General features: G+C 43.6%; 2 protein-coding genes across 2 annotated transcripts; one reads left to right on the top strand and one right to left on the bottom strand.

Annotated features, from left to right (window-relative positions):
* Positions 1-1,631: 1,631 nt before the first annotated feature.
* scg3 (secretogranin III) lies at positions 1,632-12,804 on the top strand (the record flags this gene model as incomplete). The annotated part of the gene is made up of 12 exons (XM_084574994.1): positions 1,632-1,734; positions 2,332-2,384; positions 2,539-2,581; positions 2,766-2,984; positions 4,078-4,220; positions 4,550-4,708; positions 4,798-5,029; positions 5,383-5,499; positions 8,444-8,527; positions 8,902-9,015; positions 10,204-10,293; positions 12,438-12,804. 12 exons carry the CDS (start codon positions 1,632-1,634, stop codon positions 12,554-12,556), a joined length of 1,476 nt encoding a protein of 491 aa, XP_084431120.1. The 3' UTR covers positions 12,557-12,804.
* A 630-nt stretch (positions 12,805-13,434) lies between these two features.
* On the bottom strand, positions 13,435-19,642 carry lysmd2 (LysM, putative peptidoglycan-binding, domain containing 2). The gene is made up of 3 exons (XM_084574957.1): positions 19,199-19,642; positions 17,636-17,982; positions 13,435-14,218 (listed from the first exon to the last, which is right to left on the bottom strand). The coding sequence occupies exons 1-3, from the start codon at positions 19,445-19,447 to the stop codon at positions 14,167-14,169; spliced, it is 648 nt and encodes a 215-aa protein (XP_084431083.1). The 5' UTR covers positions 19,448-19,642; the 3' UTR covers positions 13,435-14,166.
* Between the last annotated feature and the right edge of the window lie 2,909 nt (positions 19,643-22,551).

The raw sequence follows: 22,551 nt of genomic DNA, 5'->3' as shown, positions 1-22,551 counted from the left end.
ATCACATGCTACATCTCCATCAGTGTGTTTCCTAAAAGCACGTCGAGCTGCAGGAGACACTAGTGGCACACGGCCAGCCAACAATGAAACTGAATCACAGCCGGCCGACAGCTAACATAACTTTCCTCCCACATTTTGTGTGGGGAAGACGACCAACTCACAGTAAATAATAGCTGCATTCAAGGCGTGGACGGGGAGAGTTCATCTCAGTTTACTGCTTGTAAAAGTGACAAGCAAACGTGGTGTGAAATGAAATGACTCCGCTCACAGTAGATTTGTCCAATTACTGACCAGGATGCTGCGTACAAAGCCTCCATAAGCCAGAGGATTAACAGTGACATGCCACATCAGGCACATCATACGCCTTAATGCCACTAATGACTGGCTTGTTGCCTCCAGGCAGACTGCTACGGAGGATATGAAGCATCAGTGTGCTGCAAATCACAAGGGTTTTCACGGTAACATCTGATTTTACCACATATATAACAGTTTTAATGAATTTCTTATTTAAAGACGGTACTTTGACTAAAGTAAAATGAGAGAACTTTGAAAATTAAACCCTCTCAAATTGGGGTTTGCTCCAGCCCCTGGAAACTCAAATATCACCTGCACACTCATGCAGAGACCTGTGGCACCAGAATCTAATTAGAGATATTCTGATCTCATGAAAGCAAAGCCGATCATAAAGCTGGCCTGATCTATCTTGCCTGCCTTTGTTTATGTGTTTAATCGTGGTTTTAATAAGGGTTGCTATTGACCAGGCAATGGAAGATCTACAACCATGACGCAGGTTGTGCATGACGCACGAAAATGGGCGGTGTTTTTTTTTTTTTTTTTCTGCTCTACCGCTGCAAAAAACATGTTTTACTACGCTTTTTGTTTGATTTTCTGCACAATTGCAACGTTACTGGTCAACAGTTAAGCAAATTGTGCTGCGTAAATGCTGCGTAGTGCCAGTGAAGTCTTGTGTTTTTCGGAAAACGTGAAAAAAAACGTTACTTCTCCAAATGTTCAGAGGCTTTTAGGGAATTTATTCTCGAGTCTTGTGCAAAATTATCTTAATATTTTTTATATTATTTCCCCTGATTGTAAATAGAGAAATTATATTTAGAAGATTGAGTGCCAGGCTGAACAACGTGGACACTTTTTGCAGTGTTCACCTCATCTTCCTCCCTCTCCCCCTCCTCCTCCTCCTCCTCCTCCGTAAAGGCAGAGGGGGCAGGACTTGTTGTAGTGGGCTCTATTACTGCTTCGGTAGGTGATGCTGTAGCTCACACGGGGCTTGAAGAGCCTCCCTGCTTATCTGGTTATAATTATAGAGAGGTGACCTGGTTTCAGCACCGCGCCTCGTCAACAGCTCCAGAGTACAGCGGAGATTTGTCCGGCCCCTCCCCGCACCGTCCGTCCATCAGAGCGGGTTCACAGGGCGCAGTCTGCTCGGCAGTTTCAGCACCAGCGGTCGGAGCGCGGCGGAGCTTAGCGGAGCGGAGCTGTCCACGCATTCAGCACTTTCTTCTTGTTGTGTTTTTTTTTTCTGTCTTTCTTTTCTTGGAGGAGGGAACCGGACCAAAGGCAGCCAGGAGGTAGCTCTCTCTCTCTCTCCAGGGCGCTCGGAGACAGCTGATTTCAGGATGGCGTCAAAATACGTTGGCCTTTTCGTCCTTTTCCAGCTTCTAGCCCTGAATGTAGTGAACCAGACGTCTGCCTTCCCCACACCTACAGCCTCAGCGGATGGTGAGTGAAAATGAACCGTGGCATTGACAAAAAATACTGCAGAAATACATTTTAGAAGAGGTTTAAAAAGTCCAAAAGGGGACCATGCAACTCTTTATTCAAGCACCCATCCCACCTGAAATTTAAATACAGAAAAAGAATAAAGTCTCTTAATGTTGTGATAAGTTTTATGTGTTTTGCTCTAGTTTAAATTCAGCTGTACACATGCTGACTCATAAAACATAGCAAAAAAAAAAATAATTCATTGCCCTTAAAGTTCTGCTCCGGCTCAGCAGAGACTGGTTGTGGTGTTTGTAACGACGCCTGGTTAGGCCGCTTCTGGTCTATTTTCGCTGCAGTTTAATCTTTTGTTTGATAATCCGATTAAGCTCTGGCTCTGCGGGGTGAGTTGGGAGACCAGGAACTCATCACATCCCAGAAGTCAGAAAGCAAAACATTTATCAAAATGACAAGGGGAAAAATAACCCAAACAATTTACTTTTACCGAATAGATTCGTTTAAAAGCCTGTTCAGTGTCCCTGTAAAAGATCTTTGTCTCTTTCTTATTATGGAAATCTCCTTTAAATTGAATCATCGCATGTTTTTTTTCTGTTGCAGATAAAACTGTGTACAACAGACAGTTGACAGAAGAAAGACCTCTCCAGGAGCAGGTAAGGTGTCCATTACTCCTATCAAATATTCTCATCCAATATCCGGCCCAAAGTGGCTTTATGGTCACTTGTCAAACAATCCTACTAGCCCTGCAAACATTATAACCCCAAACCTATATCCTGAGTGGAAAATATTTGTTTAATATTTCCCCAGATTGCTGAAGCGGACAGCGTGAAGGCTGCAGTACAGACAGCTGGTAAGAGGAAACCCTTTTCCCAATCAATTAATGACTTTATTTCCTCCTGCTGAGTGGATTCATGTTGCAGCACTTCCAGTAAAACAGGCTTCGGGCTGTGTACCGAGGAATGACCACATGAGTGTGAGAGGAGCACATGCTTGCCTTTCTCTCGTTTGATCGTTTTGTTTCTGCTGCCTGACAGAGAGCAAGAATCCCAGCGCCTCCAAGGACAAAGAGTCGGAGCAGGACTTCACCATGCTCAAGTCGCTGGCTGACGGCCAGAAATCAAAGGAGGCCACTGAGGTGCCCGGCAAGAAGGAGGACCAGTACGTTCCCGATGAATCAGACTCCACCAAGAGCCGACGTCTTGCCGAGGACTACGACTCCACCAAGAGCGGGATGGACTACGGCAAGTACCGGGGTGCGCACAGACCCCCCTGTGCACCTTTTAGATGCTCGGGTTAGGTCCGCTTGCGTGACCTTTGCCCCGCTTTTCCAAGGGCAGTCCTGGCGCTGCGTGTTTCTGTCGGCTAGTGGCAGACCACCGACAGGCAGACATTTTAAGAAAAGAGTAGGCTGAGAAAACACGTGTGTGTGATGGGGATAAGTACAGAGGCAGAGAGGAAGCTTCAAAGACAGAACACGTGAATGCCACAGAGAAAGATTATCCTCTGCCTCTCAAACGCAAACACTGCAGTGGTGAAAGGTAACACCCGGCTACTGCACAGGCTTCTTCTTTTCGCTCTCCCTCTTAAATACATGACAAGGGCGACCACTCTCATATCAAACAATGAGGAAGCCTTTGTGACTGCTCTAGCTTTAATTTAAGAAATCACATAAACAATGCCACATTTATTATTTCGTCCTCACTTCATTCTTCTTCGTAAGTTCACCTTAAGACGCATTTAGTTTGTGTCTCGGCAGACCTCATTAGACGAGCACACATTTTGCTGCATGTAATCTGATCATCAGCATAAATCTGTCTCGGAGGTGAGGTGACTCAGACACAAAGCGCTGAGTGTCACACTTGATCGATCCGTGCAGCCGGCCCGGCAATGACAAGCAGCTCATCAGATTACGCCACGTCTAAATTTGGGAAGTGCAGTCTGGTTTGCATTTCTTATTTTTCTGGAGCGAGACAAAAATTGGGCCAGGGTTTGAAGGTAAAAGTGCTTCACGGGCGATTTTATCCGGCAATACGCACAAAAGTATTCCGGCACGACTTCTTTTTTTATTGGGTTTGGACCTTGGGAAGCCGCGGGGGCTGTTATGTAAGAGTCAAGCTGCTACAATTGCACATTTCTCAGTCGGTAATGCAGATACGCAGAGGAAAGTCATTCATTACAAATCTGGTGAAAGAGAGATTTCTACACCTAGACAGAAACAAATCAATAGGGACTATATTTCTTTTTTTTACTTCAGCTTGATTATGTAATAATATTGCCACTATTGCTCAAACGGATCCACATAATACACGGCTCAAATCCACGTTTCTATTTGTCGTCTCCTTTTAGATGACCCAGAAAGCTTCCGCCAGGTTGACGGCACTCCGCTGACGGCCGAAGACATAGTCCAGAAGATTGCCAACAAGATCTACGAAGAGGACGACAGAGGAGTGTTTGACAGGATCGTCTCCAAGCTGCTCAAACTGGGGCTGGTAAGGTTTGACTGTCTACTCTCATATTCCATTCAAGTCAACACGGTGGGGTGCATGACATTTTCTCAGCATGAGCCCTCTCTCCCTCTCTCCCTCTCTCTCTCCACTCACTTTTTCCTCATTGGAAGATGAAGAGATGTGTGACTTGTCATTTGTTCTACGATTTCAGCTATGGATTTCTTTTTTTTTGACACTCGATAAGCTCCCTGAGATGGAGCGCTCAGCGAAATTGATCAGTAGTCAGCACACGTCGTTCTGTTCCATCTTATCTTCCATCTTGTGTTTTTTTTATTGCACTCAGTTGTCTGACACTTCCTCTTTGTTTTTAGATCACAGATAACCAGGCAGACACTCTGGAGTACCAGGTGGCCGAGGCTCTCCAGGATCTCATAACCAAAAACGCCAAGAACAACGAGATTGACGATGTCGAGAGCAACGACCAAGAAACCAGGGGAGAGCAGGACGTCCAGGGTTCAGACGCAAACACGGTAAAACCTGCAAAAAAGTAGTGGAAATGGTGACAGCTGTGACGATAATGATAAGGCAATTAGATCAACAACAACTCTGGTACTTCCAGGACACGTGGGAGCCGCCCAGGCGCAGCTACAACGAGGACGAGGAGGACGGGGAAGACGACGCCGACGAGGTCGAGGACGAGGTCGACAGGGACGTAGAGGAGGACGGGGACAGAGCCGACAACGGCTGGGACAAAGACGCCGAGGAAGGCAACGAGGTGGGCCCAGAAGACGGCCTCCAGGACCTGCAGTACTTCCCCAACTTCTACCGTCTGCTCAGAAGCCTCGACACAGGTAAAAAGGTCACCGTGACAACTTACATCAGAGCCACGGAGATCATTTTCACACCGTCCTCCATCCGATAATAGTACTTGTTCAGATCAAGAACAGGACTCATGTAGTTGTCATGGCGATCATTGTTCTCAAGGATGAGTCACTGGCTGTTTTGTCAAGCTTTGTTTCCCCTTACGCATCCAGGAAGTGCGGATGAAACACACACACACGCACATGCACACACAGTGAGCTAATTATTTATAATCCAATCATCGTGACCCCTGCAGTCAAACACCATGTGGCTAACACTAACACCATGGTAACCAATTACCATTTCTGGATGCTGGTTTTGAATGCGTCCTTGCTTTCAACAGAGCGAGACACTCAGGAGAGAGAGACACTGATTACCATCATGAAGACGCTGATCGATTTTGTGAAGATGATGGTGAAGTACGGCACCATCACGCCCGAGGAGGGAGTCTCCTATCTGGGTAAGACGAGATATTATACCTGTTTTCTCTGTTAGCGGTCGCCCAGAAGCGTCTTATGCGTGATGCATAAGACTGTGAAGTCAGTGCAACAGTCTATAAAAACCTTGCTGTATAATTTACTAATCTTGTAAATCTTTGCCTGTGCAGATAAAAAAAAAGTTGTAGTTTGAGGAAATAATCTTTGTTCAAGGTTGATTTATTAGTCATTTTTCCGAAACCTTCGTCGCAGCCTTGACGATATTGCAGATCTTGACAAGATTATTGGATCAAATGATTGTGAATTAACTTCCATGGCATCACGACACAATTGTGTGAAGGGGCCAGACTTAGATTTCAATCCACCCACCAGCTCGTGTACGCGGATGTCCCCGTCTCCTTGTGTGTTATGTGCTCCTCCCCGCTCCCCCCCTCCGCCTCCTTATCTGTGTTCGCTCGAGTTAATGTTCCCTATCAGCCGAGCCAGTGGAGGGTGAAGCCTGCACGGACAGATTTGTGTCAGGGGTCACAATGTAAAACCAGGCTTTTATGGCTGCCCATCACATCAGTGGCCAGTGGAAAGGTCAGCCACCTGTAAGGGACAGCTGTCATCTCTCTCTCGCTCTCTCTCTCTCTCTGAGCCTCCGGAAACCCCAGGCCGGCGTCTTTCTCTGAACTTATATGACATTTAGTCCCACACAGACAAAAAAAAAAAAAAAAAAACATGTATATTTTTGTCTGTCATACATGAGCCGTGCTTTAAAACGAAATCTGCAGACGAGGTCTTATCATAACCAATTAATTTCTCATTGTAAGTACAAAAACAAATCTTAAAACATAGAAGCTCACATTAAAGCTGTTTTAAACTATTTTTTTATTGATAAATGATCAGTATGTCATCTAACTGTATTAACGCTAGTCTAATTGGAATGCATATATCTCACTATAAGATAAGTGTTCGTATGATATACACTCACTTGCCAAAATATTAGGTACACTAGTGAAAACAAGCATATTCTAATACAACAGTCCTGCACTAAATCCCCCTTAATGGTTGTTATAATGTTCAGTTTATATTAAAACTAAGTGAGAACCTTTAAGATCATGTTAGAGGATGTAATTCTTTAGTGGTGGAGTTAAACCGCATTTAGCCAAGCCCACTGACTAAAATGGGTTCGTCAAATTAAACGTAAGCGTGTGTCAGTATAACACAATACAATTCAGTAATGCCAGTCTCCAAAGTGAAAATCAATCAACGACAAACGCTGACTACCATGAGACTTAGAGCCACACTGTTACATTAGAACGCATTTGTTTTCACTGGCGTACCTAATGAATTGGCAAGTGAGAGTGTACGTAGGATCTAGAAGAGGATTAATCAACCCTCCTTCAGATGACCCCTTCCTGCAGCGCTGTTGTCTCTCACGGCGAAAGCAAATACGCCACCGCCGACGTCACAGGAGCAGGACAAAACAGGCATGTACCATTACACGCGAGTTCCCACGGCAACCCTCTGGCTTTTGTGTAGCATAGGTCGTAAAGGGATAATCGCGTGGAATTCCGCCATCGCCTAGCAACGTGCTAATGCCCCATCTCCTCCCCGCCTCCCCCTTGACTAGGCTGTGATGCTCCAGTGAGTCACCCAGGTACGGAAATAATACGCACAGCTGTCGATCAGCTCTAATCTGGCCGTGCAGGCCCCTGGGGTAGAGATTGACAGATCTGTGCAGAGGAAGGAGGCGAGGGAGGAAGAAAGGTGGTGCTCTGGTGGGCAGTGGGCTTCCTCTGCACTACAGGTGGGAGGAGGTAGCCTCGATACATAGAGAGTGCAGAGGAAGAGTGAGATGGTTAGATAACAGGGAATAAAAGGAGGCTGGAGGGAACGCGGAGGAGAGCGGAAATCATAAGGCTCCTTGATGCTCGGCTACGGCAATGGAGCCTTCCTGTTTGTCTCTTCTCTTTGTTGTCCTTCTGTCCTAATATCCAGACCATCATGCAAAACTTTCTTTCTTTAGATAAGGTCTCAACCCATTTGTTTTCCCGTCTTTATCTGACCAACAGTTTGTGTCTTTCTGCAAAAGTACCCTTTCAATTTAAAAGCAAATCTGCTAAATATGTTATAAATCAGAATATTATACAACACCCTGTAATTAAGTAGATTAACCTCCTCCTCTGAGGCACCCATAAGTGGAGTCTGGTGCATCAATGCATTGATAAATACTAAAAAAAAAAGCCCTTAAAGCTTTTTCTAACTACATTAAAGTGAGTTATAAGCCACGTAGTAAATGTTTAAATGCTGCTTCTAGATGCTAAATAAGGCGAGTTACGGTCAAGAGTTACCAGAACCTGATGCAGAGGATGTAATTTCAGCTGATCTCTGGGATGCATCCCTAGAACATCTGTTTCCTTTATTTCTCAACATAATGTTGACCCCATAATTAATCCAGATAGGACTAGTTGTCCCGTTGAGCCATACGATCTGTTTGTTATTCCCTGTTTTCTAATCCCTCAGTGAAAAACATAATCTTATCTAACCCGTTATACATGTGTTGATTCACCCATGATAATGAAACTCCCAAAAGAAGAAATGAGAAGTTTGTGTGTTGTGATGCTTTAAAGTTAGATGTAAAACAGCACTGTGTCGCTGTAAATTATTCCTTTGAAGGACGTTCTTGTGCCGTATCCATTTTCCAATATCGAATCTGCAGCGCATAATTAATTAAATGGAAATGAAAGTGGAAAAAACACAAGATTATGCTTATCAGTGTCGTCATACTCCTGAACTTCCTCTCCATTAATCCACTGAGACCCTTTTCTAATGATAATCAGCCTCTGAGTCACACAGGAACAGCGTGGGACTTTCAAACGTTTAAGAGCTTTTCATTTATCATGCGCAGAAGGAACTGACAACGAGACGCTGATGAAACTTAAAGTAAATGCTTGTCCCGCTTCTACCCCCAACCTGCAGAGAACCTGGACGCCATGATCGCCATGCAGACCAAGAACAAGCTGGGCAAGTCCCTCGGCCCTTCCGACTTCGCGGTGCCCATGGGTAAGCAGCCGCCAAACATGAAAAACATCAATGAAAGAATATGATTTTATTCTTAGTGGTCAAATGTAATTAATACATCAGGATATGCATAGGTTTTAACTGTTGGAGTAGACTTTTAATTCAGGGTTTTAAATGGTTTGATCACATTTCTGTTATTGGGTGATTTTAATTAAGAAAACTTCTTATTCTTGTTGAGGACGTAACTGCTTCTGGCCAGGAAATCAACCCTCCATATTAAACCTGATCTAATCAGACTTAATTATCTCAATCTGCTTTAACGGTGATTATAATCTCTGCCAGGACTGAGCGCTAAACTGCAGCAGCTCTAGGTATTTCTACTTTTCAGTGTTATATGTACTTTTTCTTTGCTGCAGGGAAAAACCTGGATGAGGATGACAACACCAAAGCTGAGGCGGCTAAGATGCAGGAGGAGTACAACCTGAACCTGAAAGACTCGACCAAGGAGGAGCAGCCATCCACTGAGACCAGTCAGTCCACTACCCTACCTCACGATGACCACAGGAAACATGAATAGATTTTAATTTTGTAATCTGATAATGAGATAAAATAATTTGTTACAATATTGCTCGTCACAGATGATAAACTAAGCCCTTGCATGGTCCCTATTTTATTTTATTTTATTTTATTTTATTTTATTTGTTATTATATTTTTCTATTTTATTTTTATTTTTATTTTGTTTATTATTTTTTTATTTTATTTTATTTTTTATTTTTAGTGTTTTATTTTATTTTATTTTGTCCTTCATCATGATTTTATTTTGTCTTGTTCCAAATGTTTCAAATAAATACACTGCTCACAGATATAGCAAACCCCCACAACTTCAGCTCAATGAAGCCAAACATTCGCTTTACCTCGACATTAGCTCGGCCGCGCGGGCTGATAGCGGCATTTTGTTTCCGCTCAGCAGGACAGGAAATAAACGACACTCTGTAGTCGGGGCCAATCACAATTAAGTCCCTGCGTGTCCCTGAAATAGGCCAGTCCAATAACAATTACAGGAAAGCTTGTCACGGCTGCCATTATTCTGTGTCCCCGTCCACTGTGCTGTGCCCACTTATCAATCTAATCCACACAGAAAGAGAGGAGAGGAGAGGAGAGGAGAGAGATGCAGGGAAATGAAAAACAAAATGAAACACAGTGCAGGATTACCAGCAGAACATTCATTTCAGCAGGAAATGGTGGAAATATTGAGTGATGTGGACTAAACTCTGTGTTATCTGCATGGTGACAGGTTGCATAATGTGACATTTATGGGAAAGATGCTTTATAATCCAGATTTAATCTGTTGCTGAGTAAAAGTTTAAATCTCAAATTGTAGGCATCAGATACTGTTTCTAACATTATTAAATGGGTCAGGAACAGCAGCTTTTTGCTTGTTACATCTGCAAAGCCTAATAGGAAGGTACAGTCCTGTCTGCCAGGGAGTTACTGAAGAGTAAAAAAATTAAATACAAAGCACGCTTCTTGCTCTTGGAAAATTTTGTGGTGTGAATAATTGATGAGTCTAAAATCCCTGTATCACACTTTGCTGAAGGCTCCTCTGGGCGCTAGTGTCCTAAGGAATGAGTGAAGAGAAATTCTCATTTAAAAAACTTTAACGAGGAGGATTCTCATTTGTCCTTTTATGCGTTTTCTCCTTCTCTTTTAAAATCAGGTCAACCTGGCAAGTCAGAGACTTATCTGGAGGCCATCAGGAAGAACATCGAGTGGCTGAAGAAGCACAACAAGGAGGAAGGCAAAGACGGTGAGGCATTGTTCGTGAATACGCTTACGTGTCCGCGTCTTTGCTGAGCGGCACGAACTAGAAAAACATCCCCATTTGCAAACCCTCGCCAAACGGGGTCCGAGGTCTGATGTGACGCCTTCTTTGTGAGTGGCCATTTACAATTTAAAAGAGTGTGGGATACCAGGGTGGATGCTTCACTCCAGATCTCATGAATATGGATAACTCTTTAATGAGCCCGTCCTAATTGCTCGGGACACAGCTGCCTTGTTCGCCGACAAAGGCCCGTTCATTCGTTCCCTTCTACTTGTTCCTCATCATGTACGGCACGTGCATGTGTGAAAAAGAGACGTAGTCACTGATACTGAATCTGCTTCATTGCTTTGCGTTCAAAACGTTGCTGCAATCAACGTGCGTTCAAGATTTATAGTGCCTGTGAGTGTGTATTCATATTCACTGTCTCCGGTAAATATTGATTTATCTCCGTTTTATCGCCTTTATCAGCGTCCGCAACGCAGAAACTGCACCAGTCTGCAGAGCTGTGTAAACCGTGGCAGTTTCGCACGCTCATCCAACAGCGGAAGCCTGCTGCTGGCCTCTCCACGGTGCAAAATCAATGCCCAGTGGTGCTTAATTAAGCAGAGGAGAACGAAATGTTAATGAGTTCTCACTATTCGGGCCATCCGTCCTCCAGTGATCATCTAACGTAGGACGGCGAGGATGGTAGTATATTTGCTGTTGATGTGCACTGATCTGATCCAGTAGGTGAATCCGACAAACAACTCAAAGATCAGTGGAATTGGTGATTTAAAACAAGTCTGACCCAGATTCTTGCTTGCATCTTAAAAAAAATAGCTAAACTATAGGACAGCAAAGAAAAAGGCCGACACTGAGCTTTTAGCGCTGAGGAGCAGAGGGGAGAGGAGGGCCAGAGCAGCAGGGAAGTTTTATCTGGCGCCCAGCTCTGACCTTGCTCTATATAGGCCACTTCATTAGCATTCAAGTACGTGGAGTGGTTGTCAGGGACGACAGGGGCCTCCCCGCCTGCCTGTCAGCGAACTGGGCAGAGGAGGCCGACAGATAATGGCGTAAGAATAGACTAGACTGAACACACGAAGCGTCACAATAACCCCTATATTCCCCTGACGTGAGATTTGGTAAAGCGAGACATGTTCGGGGGGCCTAGTCTTCTAAAACACCATGTATCACATTAAAGCACTCTCTAAAATTCTCTGTCTCCGGAGAAAGAGTACAGCTGGAGGAGAACAAAAGCCTTTTCATCCAAAAAAAAAAACTAGTGTCATAGAAACAGAGTGGGTGACGGGCCATTTATTGTGTTTACTCTACCAGAAGCACCCATTAGGACAATCTCAGCAGGCTCTGTGTGTGCGCGCTAATGAGTTTGTGTGTATGTGTGTGTGTGCGTACGCCCACACTCAATAGACATTAAGCCAGAGGAGCAGATGGACGTAGAGGAGACGTCCTGGTTTCGTGCTCTTGGCTCCTCATCGCCAAGATTGAGGGAAGCAGCGCCGGGTCTAATCACGTTCCCGTTAATCCCTCACAGAAGTCATGTCGGTCATCAGCAGAGACTCTAGCATCCTCAAGCAATACAGCGATTCCTGCTGGTCGAGATTGCATCGGGGAAGGCGCTGAAGTTGCCGCCGTGTGGCTCTCTGGCTGTCCTCTATCCTCCTGCTGCCACTTTACTCAATGTCGGTCAGAGCAGAGAGAAGCGGCGCTGCAGCTGTTTGCCTGCTCTCTGAAACTCATTTGTTAGCGTGATGGATAATACAGAGTCAGGCTGTTTTCATCTCTAAATATAGCCTCTTCCAAGTGCAGCCCTTATGCTGCTGTCAGATGACTATGATTTGTTCAGAGCAAGGTGAACACAAACCGTGCGTCAAGAGGAAATGTCTTGTCCTAAGACGTAAAACTTGCTCCACCCTGTGATCTTTTGGCCTTATCGTCTTAGCTTCAGACAAACGCGCTCTGACCTTAATCCTCCCTGAGGCGTGTTTGGGTGTGACATCTTAACCGGACATCGCTCCGAGAGGTTAATGTCTGACCTTTTCCACCGACCACAACATCCTCCCGACCTTCCTTCCTCTTAGATCTTCAGATTATTAAACCCATCATTTTTCCATGCCTCTCTCTCCGTCCAGATTATGACCTGTCCAAGCTGAAGGATTTCATGGACCAGCAGGTTGACTCGTACATCGAGAAGGGCATCATCGCCAAAGACGAAGGCGACACCATCAAGAGGATCTACAGCAGCCTGTAACACCATCGCCCACCGCCCCCCCGCAACCGACATCTGGCCTAAAAACACACAAGACTGAATCCGACACAAATACCACTTACAGTTATTTCCCATGGCATGGTAAACTATATACTGTGTATTCAAATCTACCTGCTTAGGGAAACTTTTGTTTATCCTCCCAGACATTCCCAAAAGGTATCAGCAGCTCTGATTTGACAACACTATCAGTGAAATTTGAAATGATTCCTGAGATGATTCCTTGCCGTTACCTAAATGATTATATTTGCACGCCAAGATCGCAGAGTAATAATAATCATTAGAATATAATTGAGAGACTATTTTATGTAACAAACTCATCACACATAACGCTAGCATTTACTCCATCCCGTCTCCAGTGGGAAATGAATGTCATGAGATGCCGTAGCTTTGTCATAACTGCCGTTTCCAATGCGTTTTTTTTGCAGCAAAACACACACATATATCAAGTTGTACTCATTATGTGTAACCTGTCTTAGACTATTGTGTTTCTTTATTATTATTTTTCTTTCCCCTCCTGGTGTACGTGTAAGATCTTAATGTGTTCTTGCTTTTGACTTTTACCAAAAATATATTTGTTGTGTATCACTGTCAGCACGCCGAGCCGTACTGCTTTAACGCCTCTGGAGCCCACTAGGGGGCAGTGTCTATAAGAATCATCAGTTTCTCTCTGCATGTCTCTTATGAGTTCAACATTTCCATCTCTGTAGAGGCAAAAAATAATAATAATAATAATTATAATGAAGTATTTTTAAATGTAAATATTTGTGATTTTTTTCCTAAAAAGCAATTAAAACATTGCCTTTTCTTTACCCGTGTGCCTAACTGAGACAACGAAGAAGCGGGCTGACCTGCACCGTGACAAAAACACCAAAGATCTTCACATCTGGCTTAAATACGTATATTTATTCTCCCCAAACAAAAAAACAACAGAATCTTAGAAGCACACAAAACAAAAACCAGCTGCTACAGACAGTTCTCCACACACATAAATAATGCATTCACACTTCAAAAATAGAGAGCAGTCCCTTCTTCTATTCCCAACAGGAAAACAAACAAAAAAAAAAGTCTTCTGAGGCAGACGGAGTGTTTTTTATCGAAGGCTTGAGTCCGTCCACCGCCTCCGTTCTGGGGTGAGCTCATACAGGGTAAACACTGATGAGGAAGGCCTGAACGTAGTTTCCAATGATCCTATTCTAGGAGGAGATTTAGAACATCAGAAGCAAGTTAGGACGAGCTAATCCCTCTGGATCTGCTGAGCGCTCTGTGTGTGTGTGTGAACGGATGCAGCAGGTGGGTTCTGTACAGCAGCAAGCATATGACGAGCGCATGTACCCAGGCGCTATTTATATCAGACGCTCCTGCTCTGCGGGGTTTTTTTTAGCGAGCCAGCAAAGTTTTACAAAACAACAGTAACAGATACACATCATGATAGTTGCATTTAAATAAGTTAAAAAGGCAAACATGACACATGTTGAACACGGTTCGGTAAACACAAAAAAAAGAAAACGGAAGAAAGAATCAAAGCAGTGAGGTTGCAGCAGTGTTTGCGTGTGCGGGCAGGTGTGACTGAGACAGGTGGACAGGCCGGTCCTCTAGATCTCCTGGTATGACGTCGCGGGGGCCGTGTAGTTGTCCTCATCGCTCCTGCAAATGAGGACAAAAGAAAAAGCATTTAGAAAGTTTGCTCAGAAGTTGTCCACAAGGGAGGCACTTTGGGTGAATATAATGAACTCCTTTCCTCTACTCCACAGTGTCTAGGTGAGCGTGTGAATAATGGATGACGCTGGCAACAGAGCCGTCACAGCTCAGGGCTCATCTGATCAGAAACGGGGCAACTCAGAACAAAACACACACTTGTTTGGGATATTTTTTCTACCTTCTCTTTTTTTGTTCTTCTCGTGGAATCAGTGGATCAAATATGGAAGGATCAGAGCGAGGAAGATTTCACACAGATGATTGCACAGTTACGCAGATACAAAGCGGTGCACATAATAACTTTTACTCAAAATAACATCCTGGGGGTTTATAGGGTCGAACTTTTAAACTACAAAGAAGTCGGTATAAAGCTCTCTGTGCAATTTGATCTCCTTGAAGCTCCTCAAAACAAACTGGTCCAGCTTATGGCAAAAATATTAAATTTATTCTAGTGACCTATTTTACACTCTGGCTTTCTTTACTTCGCTATTAGACCAAACATGTTCATTCAGACCTGCTCTACTTCTAAACTTAGCCTTGTGTAGCCAGACTCAATTCTCATGAGATAATTTCCCCACTGTGGGATACGTTAATGGATTATCTTATCTTACGGCATTTAGATTTCATTTTGAGTGTGTTTAAACTGTATCTCACCTAGATGGGATAGTCCTACAAGCAATCAGAGCCACTCTGTTGCAGACAAATTCAGCTCCACGTCGCTTAGATGTCGCGCGCAGCTACGTCGCCGTTACTGCTATGTGCAAATCAGCACGTAAAGCCTGCACAGACTGTTTTATTGGCGTTGCAGATCTTTGCCGAAGTAAAATCATCAATGGGAAGCATCGAAGCGACTCCAGAGCAACTTCTCCGGGGAAGTTTAGGATGGCGTCCAGGCTACTATAAGCTAGCCCTTCATAAATTTGAGACATCTGTGTCGGCTGATCACCAACCTGAAGGCACCTGTGCTCCGTCAAGTCCCAAAAAAGGGTTAACTTTATTGTAATAAATGCTTTTGTGTTTTATTTTCTCACCCTGTTCTTCACCTATCACCATCCTTGGTAGTTATCAAATGATTATAGCCCATGTAAGCCCATAGGACGCCCTTTACCTAAAAGCACTTGCAGCGTATACATTATTGATTCAATATCGACTGAGTTTAAATAAAATAATATGCTAAACCATCTTTATAATCAATGCAGTGATAATACAGTTACATAAGTCAAACAATATGAAGATAAAATGTCAGTGGAGCATAAATCATACTGCTGCTCCCTGCTGTTGAGCTTAAGAGGTTTGTGGTTTGTTTCATCCTATGCAGGAAGTGAAACAGGCGTGCGGTCTGTGTTTGCTCTGGGACTGTGTGGAGACAACAGAGGGAGCCTCTGTTTGCCTAAACACAGTGGAGATCCGCGGGCCAGAGTTTTATGTGTAGAGTCAGGGCTTAGAGCAAAGCTCGGCTGGTAGGTAAACATTTAAAGAGAAATTTGCCTATAAGGCCTGTGCCTTTGTTTAACAGTGAGCCGGTCTAGAGTTACTGGCACATCACCGAACTCCTCCAACTCTCGCGGAGGTCTCTGTGCAGGAAGCAGGTTGAGCCTGTGACAAAAACGCAAAGTTTTTTTTAAGATACTGTGGTATTTGCTGTGTTTCATTTCTGCAGTAACAGATTCAGCAGAGAAGCAGCTGAGAAATTTTTAGAACAGGTTCAGCAACATCAGTGTCACGGTCTCGTTGTTATAAGGCCGTTATTTAATCTGTGACTCACTGCTTTGATTTGTTTTTTTTACAACCTCACTCTGGTTCAAGGAGACTTGTGGGATTTAAAAAAATACTCGAACTGTCTCTTATTCACGGAGCACAAGGATGCCCACACCGGTTTTGGTCAGTCATGAAGAGAGGATTTAAAAGATGGAAATTACTTCTATTAATTATTAGAAGGCCTTAAGAGCCATTACGTAAATTTAAAAAAAATATTAATTTGAAATGTTGTGTAGCCAGTGGGTAATAGTCGGAAAGAAACACACTTGAACCCCAACTGGGCCTTTCTGTGTGGAGTTTGCATGTTCTCCCTGTGTCTGCGTGGGTTCTCTCCGGGTACTCCGGCTTCCGCCCACCGTCCAAAGACATGCCCGTTAGGTTCAAAGGTGATTCTAAATAGGCCGTAGGTGTGAGTGTGAATTGTTGTCTGTCTCTCTGTGCTAGCCCTGTGATAGAATGGCGACCTGTCCAGGGTGTACCCCGCCTCTCGCCCGATGACAGCTGGGATAGGCTCCAGCAGACCCTTCACAGGAACAAGCGGTTACAGAAGATGGAGATATTGACTGATATATAGAGCATGGTACCGAATCAAACTGATATGAACACAAAGCAAATCCTTCTTTGGCTGAATTACATGATCTATTAAGTAGATCGTGTATCTAGCTGAACTGGTACAACTGCTAAAACAGGAAGGACATCAGCGTGACAGCTGCCACAAGAGGCCCTGTATCCATTCTGAAAGCACAATGATTTGAGCAAAACACTTTTAGAGGGCCGTGCAGCGGAAAAACAGCGCTGTGTGTCTGTTAAACGGTCGGCTCCAGCGTGACTCACTCCTCGCCACACCGTAGCACCAACAAGGCCTGTTAGTCTGTGAATGGGAGCATGCCAGGCATACATCACTACTCCGCTGCTGAGCCGAGGTGAGAGCGCTCTCTGTCTCAACGTGCAGCGTCATTAAGACATGCACGGGCCTGATTCGGTGGGCGAGACCTCCAGCTAAATACCTGACTCCAGCGTAGCACGACATCTGACTAGCACAGCAGGCTGGCAAAACCCTGATTCTTATCTTCGATCCTGCCTCTGTGAGAACATTATGCTCTGTTCCCGGTGACTGGGACTTGTGACAATCACCTACTGAGCTCAGAGATGAGAGCCCGGGTTCAGTTTCCTACAAGGAACAAACAAGCGTTTCTCAAGACGCATATCTGTCTGGACTTTGTTATTCCTATCTGGACATACTTATCTGGACTTTAAAATAGGAAACTACAAAGCTCTACAATGCTAAAGGTTGGGAGGCTATTAAAAATTTTCCCAGCGTCTATGGTCATTCATTGGCCAAAACCAAAACGAGAAATGGAGCACTGATAGCAGCTGACAGGTATCCATGAGGAGAAAGTCAGGACTCACCCCCAGAGCAAACACTATCGGATTACATGTCAAACACCATCTCCAACACAGCTGGTGCATGAGAGAAGATGTGACCATGGCAACTTATTTAGATGTAGTAAAACCTTGCCAGTGTGAGTTTATCTTAAAGACCGTACTCATTGACTCTGAGGAAAGAAGTAACACTTGTCTGGGTGCGGTTGTGGTTAAGCTCCTCACCTTACTTCCTCTTCTTTCAGCCTGCGCGCTGCTTGCTTTGACTGTTTAATTTGCAAGTCCAGTCTGTGTAAGAAGTCTTTGGCTGACAGCTCCTCCGGCTGAATCTGCGGAGGTTTGGAGTCCTCGGGGGGCGGGGAAGAGGGCGGCGAGGGTCCCTCGACATCCTGCGTCACAACACAAGGTGCACCTGCCTCTTGGCACGCTGCTTCGCAGTCTCCATCGGGAGACTCCAGAGACAGTCCGTTAAACACGTAGCGCTTCTCGGACACCACGGGGATGTTGAGGCTGCTCTTCAAGAAGATGCAGTCATTGCTGAACAGCTTGTTGGCTCTCTTGATCTGCTCCATCTGTCATGTCGGGAAGAGAGTTGAAATCGTATCATTTCTGTGACTAACCAGCTTCCTTGTTCTGACAGTGTGCACTTCATCTTAAATTAACATATGGTGTTACTGCTATAAATAAAAGGTGCTGCTTTTATTCACGTGGCAGTATATTTTTACACCTTTATTCACCCTGCATTCTGCACCGACAGGCTACATTTACACCATCTGTGGATGCAAATTCTCCACCGAAACTCACTGAAACCGCACTCAGACTTAAGACACGTTCGTTTGAAACCGTCTCACATTCTGAAAGAGCGTAAAGTAATCACGAAGAAGAGGCTGCTTTGATTGTATTTTGTGGCAGTGTTCTGGGTAGAACTGCCACAAAAACTTTTATTTTACTCATTATTATTTTTATTTATTTTCCATTAAATCTTTTAACTGTCTTACACCTATTTTTCTGTGTTTTTTTTTTCTTTCTCATATATGCAACTGACCTACTGTGACCAAGCAATTTCGATTGTGGAGCCATAAAGTCTAGCTAAGATCTAAGTCTAAACAAAAGTGAAATCCTCTGATAAAAATCTACACCTAGAAAGTAACTGAAGCATCGCCGGGCTGTACATGTGTTTGCTGTGGTGAAAGTTTCTTAACAAATTTGCTCCTCCTTCAGTGTGGACCTAAAGCTTTTGGGGCACTCTGAGGTGTCGGCCCAAAGAGAAAGGACTACTTTTCCCAAGTGGTGAAACTTTGCTCCCCTGTCTGGACTGCTTTGTCTTTGAATACTGGTAACCCTGAGCCGTGTAAAGCCGTATTACCCCCCAAGCCTTTATTTGTTGTCCTCTAAACATCTTGTGTTAAACTTTAAGGCAAAATCAAGAAGTAATCTGATTCACGTTTCCACTGGCTTAATGGAAATACAGAAATAGAGTCAGTGCACAGGTTCACAGCTCCTTCCTGCAGGCCTGCAGCTTAGAAAACCATGCAAAAGAGCTGTGGCTAGTGCAACACCACAACAATGCTCGCTGCTCTTGCTCTCAGGTTTCTTGTCCATTACTTGACTTGCATCAGTTAACTCAAGAGTAATCGTGTCCACCTACAGTATAAATGGACTAATGTTGTGGTTAGCTCATCTTATCTGTAAGCGTGCATCGATTAAATGCATCACCACGTATTTCACATTTGTCTGATGAAGGTAAACATGAAATCATAAACTCCTGTGGTTGAGAGGCAACCTTACCGTAACACCGTATTTAAGAGCAATCCCTTGCAGAGTATCACTGTCGGTAACACGATGCTCTATGTATTTCTCCCCCAGAGAGGCCGTGACGCTGGCGGTGCTTCCATAGGAGCGGATCTTGGTCCGGGCCAGGCTCTGGGACAGCTCGCTCTCTGACTCGGAACCGGACCTGGACCGAGGGAAGATGGGCTGGGCGAATCGCCCTCCACCTCCATCCCGCATCGGCAGGACGGGCGAGAACTCCGCCATCTTCTCTTGAATAAACAAAGCGCCCGCCGGCCTCTGTTTGATTTAACGCTCCAGGCGATTCGTTCAGATAAAGTGCGCCGCTGGTTTAGGAGGCAGGGGGACTCTCATCCTGGGTCATATGAGGCACGTCAGCCCAGGGGGTAAGAGACATGTTTAGGGGGGGACCACTACCTCACGGCTCGCTTTTGTCATAGATCCGCTATGTTGACGTAAGGACGTACGGGACGTGAAAGAGGAACAACAATAACACAGTTTCCGGCTACACTTTCAAAATAATAACGCCATATGAAAGTTACGAAAATAAAATATATGTGTAATATATATTTCTGGACATTAAGTATTATGAGTTAGCTGAGGTAAAAGTAAATATATATGTTGCATTTAACCGAAAGTGCCAAAAAGACCAAATTAATAGTCGTTTTTTTCCTGATACGTGAAAGATGCCAACTTCCGGTTGGTAACTTCCGGGTGATGTTGGCTAACTTTTGACAACAAACTTCAAAGCTCGCACAAAAAATTTAAGGGAAGCTAAAGTACTAAGAATAAATAAATAATAAAATCCATTATTATTATTATTATTATTATTATTATGAATATTTTATGTGTTTTGTTTTTATCTTTGCACTGTTCAGGTGCGGCATATCATTTCGTTGTACTGATGTTTTTGTCCATCCCAAATATGGCAATGGAAATACTGTGGAGCAGTGACTTTGGTGGCCTAATGAAAATGTTTCAGTTATCAGCATTGTATAGATAGATAGATAGACAGATAGGTTTTAATTTGTCACATGCACAGTTATACATAGTACAATGCACAGTGAAATGTATTGTTGTACCTGCAGCCAGTAGTAAAAAAAAATATATAAGTACTACAGTAAACAGTAGTTTGCACACAAGGTAAGCAATATAAGTGTAATGCACACCGATAGAGAAATAAAATATAAAAAAAATCAAATAAAAATAAAAATATAGACTGAATAAAAATATAGACTGGTAAACTTAGAGGGGGGGGGGGGGTAGTTGTATATGTACATAAATTTACAGTATTAAGCAGCTACATGAATAAAGTGCAGTGATATTTAAGTCCAGTTAAGGCTCAGAGTTGAGCAGGCGGATGGCATGGGGATAAAAACTCTTCTTCAGCCTCTCAGTCTTTGTCCTCAGGCATCGGAAACGCCGGGCCTGATGGCAGTAGAGAGAAGAGAGAGTGTCCGGGGTGACTGGGCTGTTTCAGGATCTTTGTGGCCCTTAACCTGCAATGTTTGGTATGCTATGCACCATTAAATTGCAACACTTTACACTGAAATGGCAGCCAGTCATAAAGTACAGTCTTCTAGGTCCAAGTTAAAGTGTTAAGGCCTTTGTTGTTTCAGTCTATGTTGTAGCCTCCTGTTGTATAATCAAATATAAAATCATAAGTGATAAAATAAGCACAAACTAATACAGATGACTTAACAGTTGGTAAAACTGCGGTAAAGTAGTTCCTCATTTTTGGCTGCAGTGAACTCTGCAACCTCTAAGTTCCAAGAGTCAACTGTTTAACTCACTTTTCTTGCGTATGTGCTACAAATCAGGAATACACCACAACACAAAAAAAAAAAACACACAATGGAGAGGAAGGACTGGAGCGTTACTTTCACACTGGGTGGTAACATTCAGCAGGTCTCTGTGAGCGCTGACCGCTGAATGTGACATCTGGAGGCGATGCTGCATCGGTGAGAGGAACCTGCTTTACTGTCACATGACAAACTGTGCATGACAACAAATTTCCATTAATATCACCCTAATATAACCCTATAAAAATATAACAGGGATTTTCCTGAGCTGAGCAGTCATAAAATCTCCAATAACATAAGCCGACTGTTTATACACTGAACTCAAATTTCCCATGTTTCCTGCAAACATAAGGAAATAGCTGCAAAAACAAAACGTTCACTTTACCATCCTACATTCCACCTACTACAGTAGATTATTACTGTCTTGATTTATTTTGATTGCATGTACATGTAATGTGTCTGCTCACACTGAGAAGGTCAACTTTTCAGCTCATTAATGTTTTCAATTGTGACTTTTTTAACAATTTCATGGGCAATAAATGATCTGTTGTCTCATAATCTTCTCTGCATACTCATAACTTTTTCTTTTTTTTTTTTATTGTTATCAGATATCAACACGAGTCCCCCATCCTGTGGGCATGCTGTAAACCGAGAAGCAGCAGGCTGGTTAATCATTGCAGAATGGCAAATTAAAGACCATAAAAGAACAACAAGATAAATCCGTGCTGAACACCCCAGCCAATCTGTGCACTTGTGAAGGACAGTACTCTTCTCATTGTGTATTCATTACTGGAGGGTGACTGGTGTACATTTTCACTGCCTCCTGTCACTTTCGTCTGTTCACTCTGTAGGGTTCATGATTATTCAGAACACAGATCAGGCCTGGATTCTCTCAAATCACTTTGATAGATACTCAGACAAATGAAGTACAGGAATACAAATGCTGCAGGTGGTACTTTGAGACACACACACGGTGGACCTCCACAAGATCTGACTGATTGAAGAACAAAAACCGGGACGCAACAAACAGATTCATGATCTCTTAATGATTAATTCATTCAATTCGTTTCTCTTGGTTATAGATGACGCCGTGGTAATCTCACTGACATTTTCTAATGGAAATCAGGTCATTAAACTTATGTAAGAGTACAAAGAGAGAGTGGGAGGAGGGAGATGGATGCATTAATTATACAAGATGTTCTCAATTTGAGATGACACTTTTTGGATTGAACTGCAAATCAGTCCATTATTCATGTCAAATTCGCTGTTTACGTGAAAAGGAGTGGACGCAAACATCAGAAATCTAAGATGATCCTTTTTTATCCTTCCAAAATCAACAAAAGATTTACAGCAACCTGCAAGGATTTACTCTGTGATCAGATTGTACTGGTAGACAAGACCCACAGCAGGAATCACATTACTTCCCCTGTATCGCCTTACCCTCTCTTGTAGCCAAATACAAAAAAAGCAAAATGAAGATAAAAACCCAAGGAGGAGAAGTAACAGCAGCAGCAGCAGCAGCAACCAGTCGTCTTTCACTGTGTAACC

Source organism: Chelon labrosus (assembly GCF_963514085.1).
Source record: "Chelon labrosus genome assembly, chromosome: 3".
NCBI lineage: Eukaryota > Metazoa > Chordata > Actinopteri > Mugiliformes > Mugilidae > Chelon > Chelon labrosus.
The sequence above is the reverse complement of the archived record's forward strand: the minus strand, read 5'-3'. Positions and strand labels throughout refer to the sequence as shown.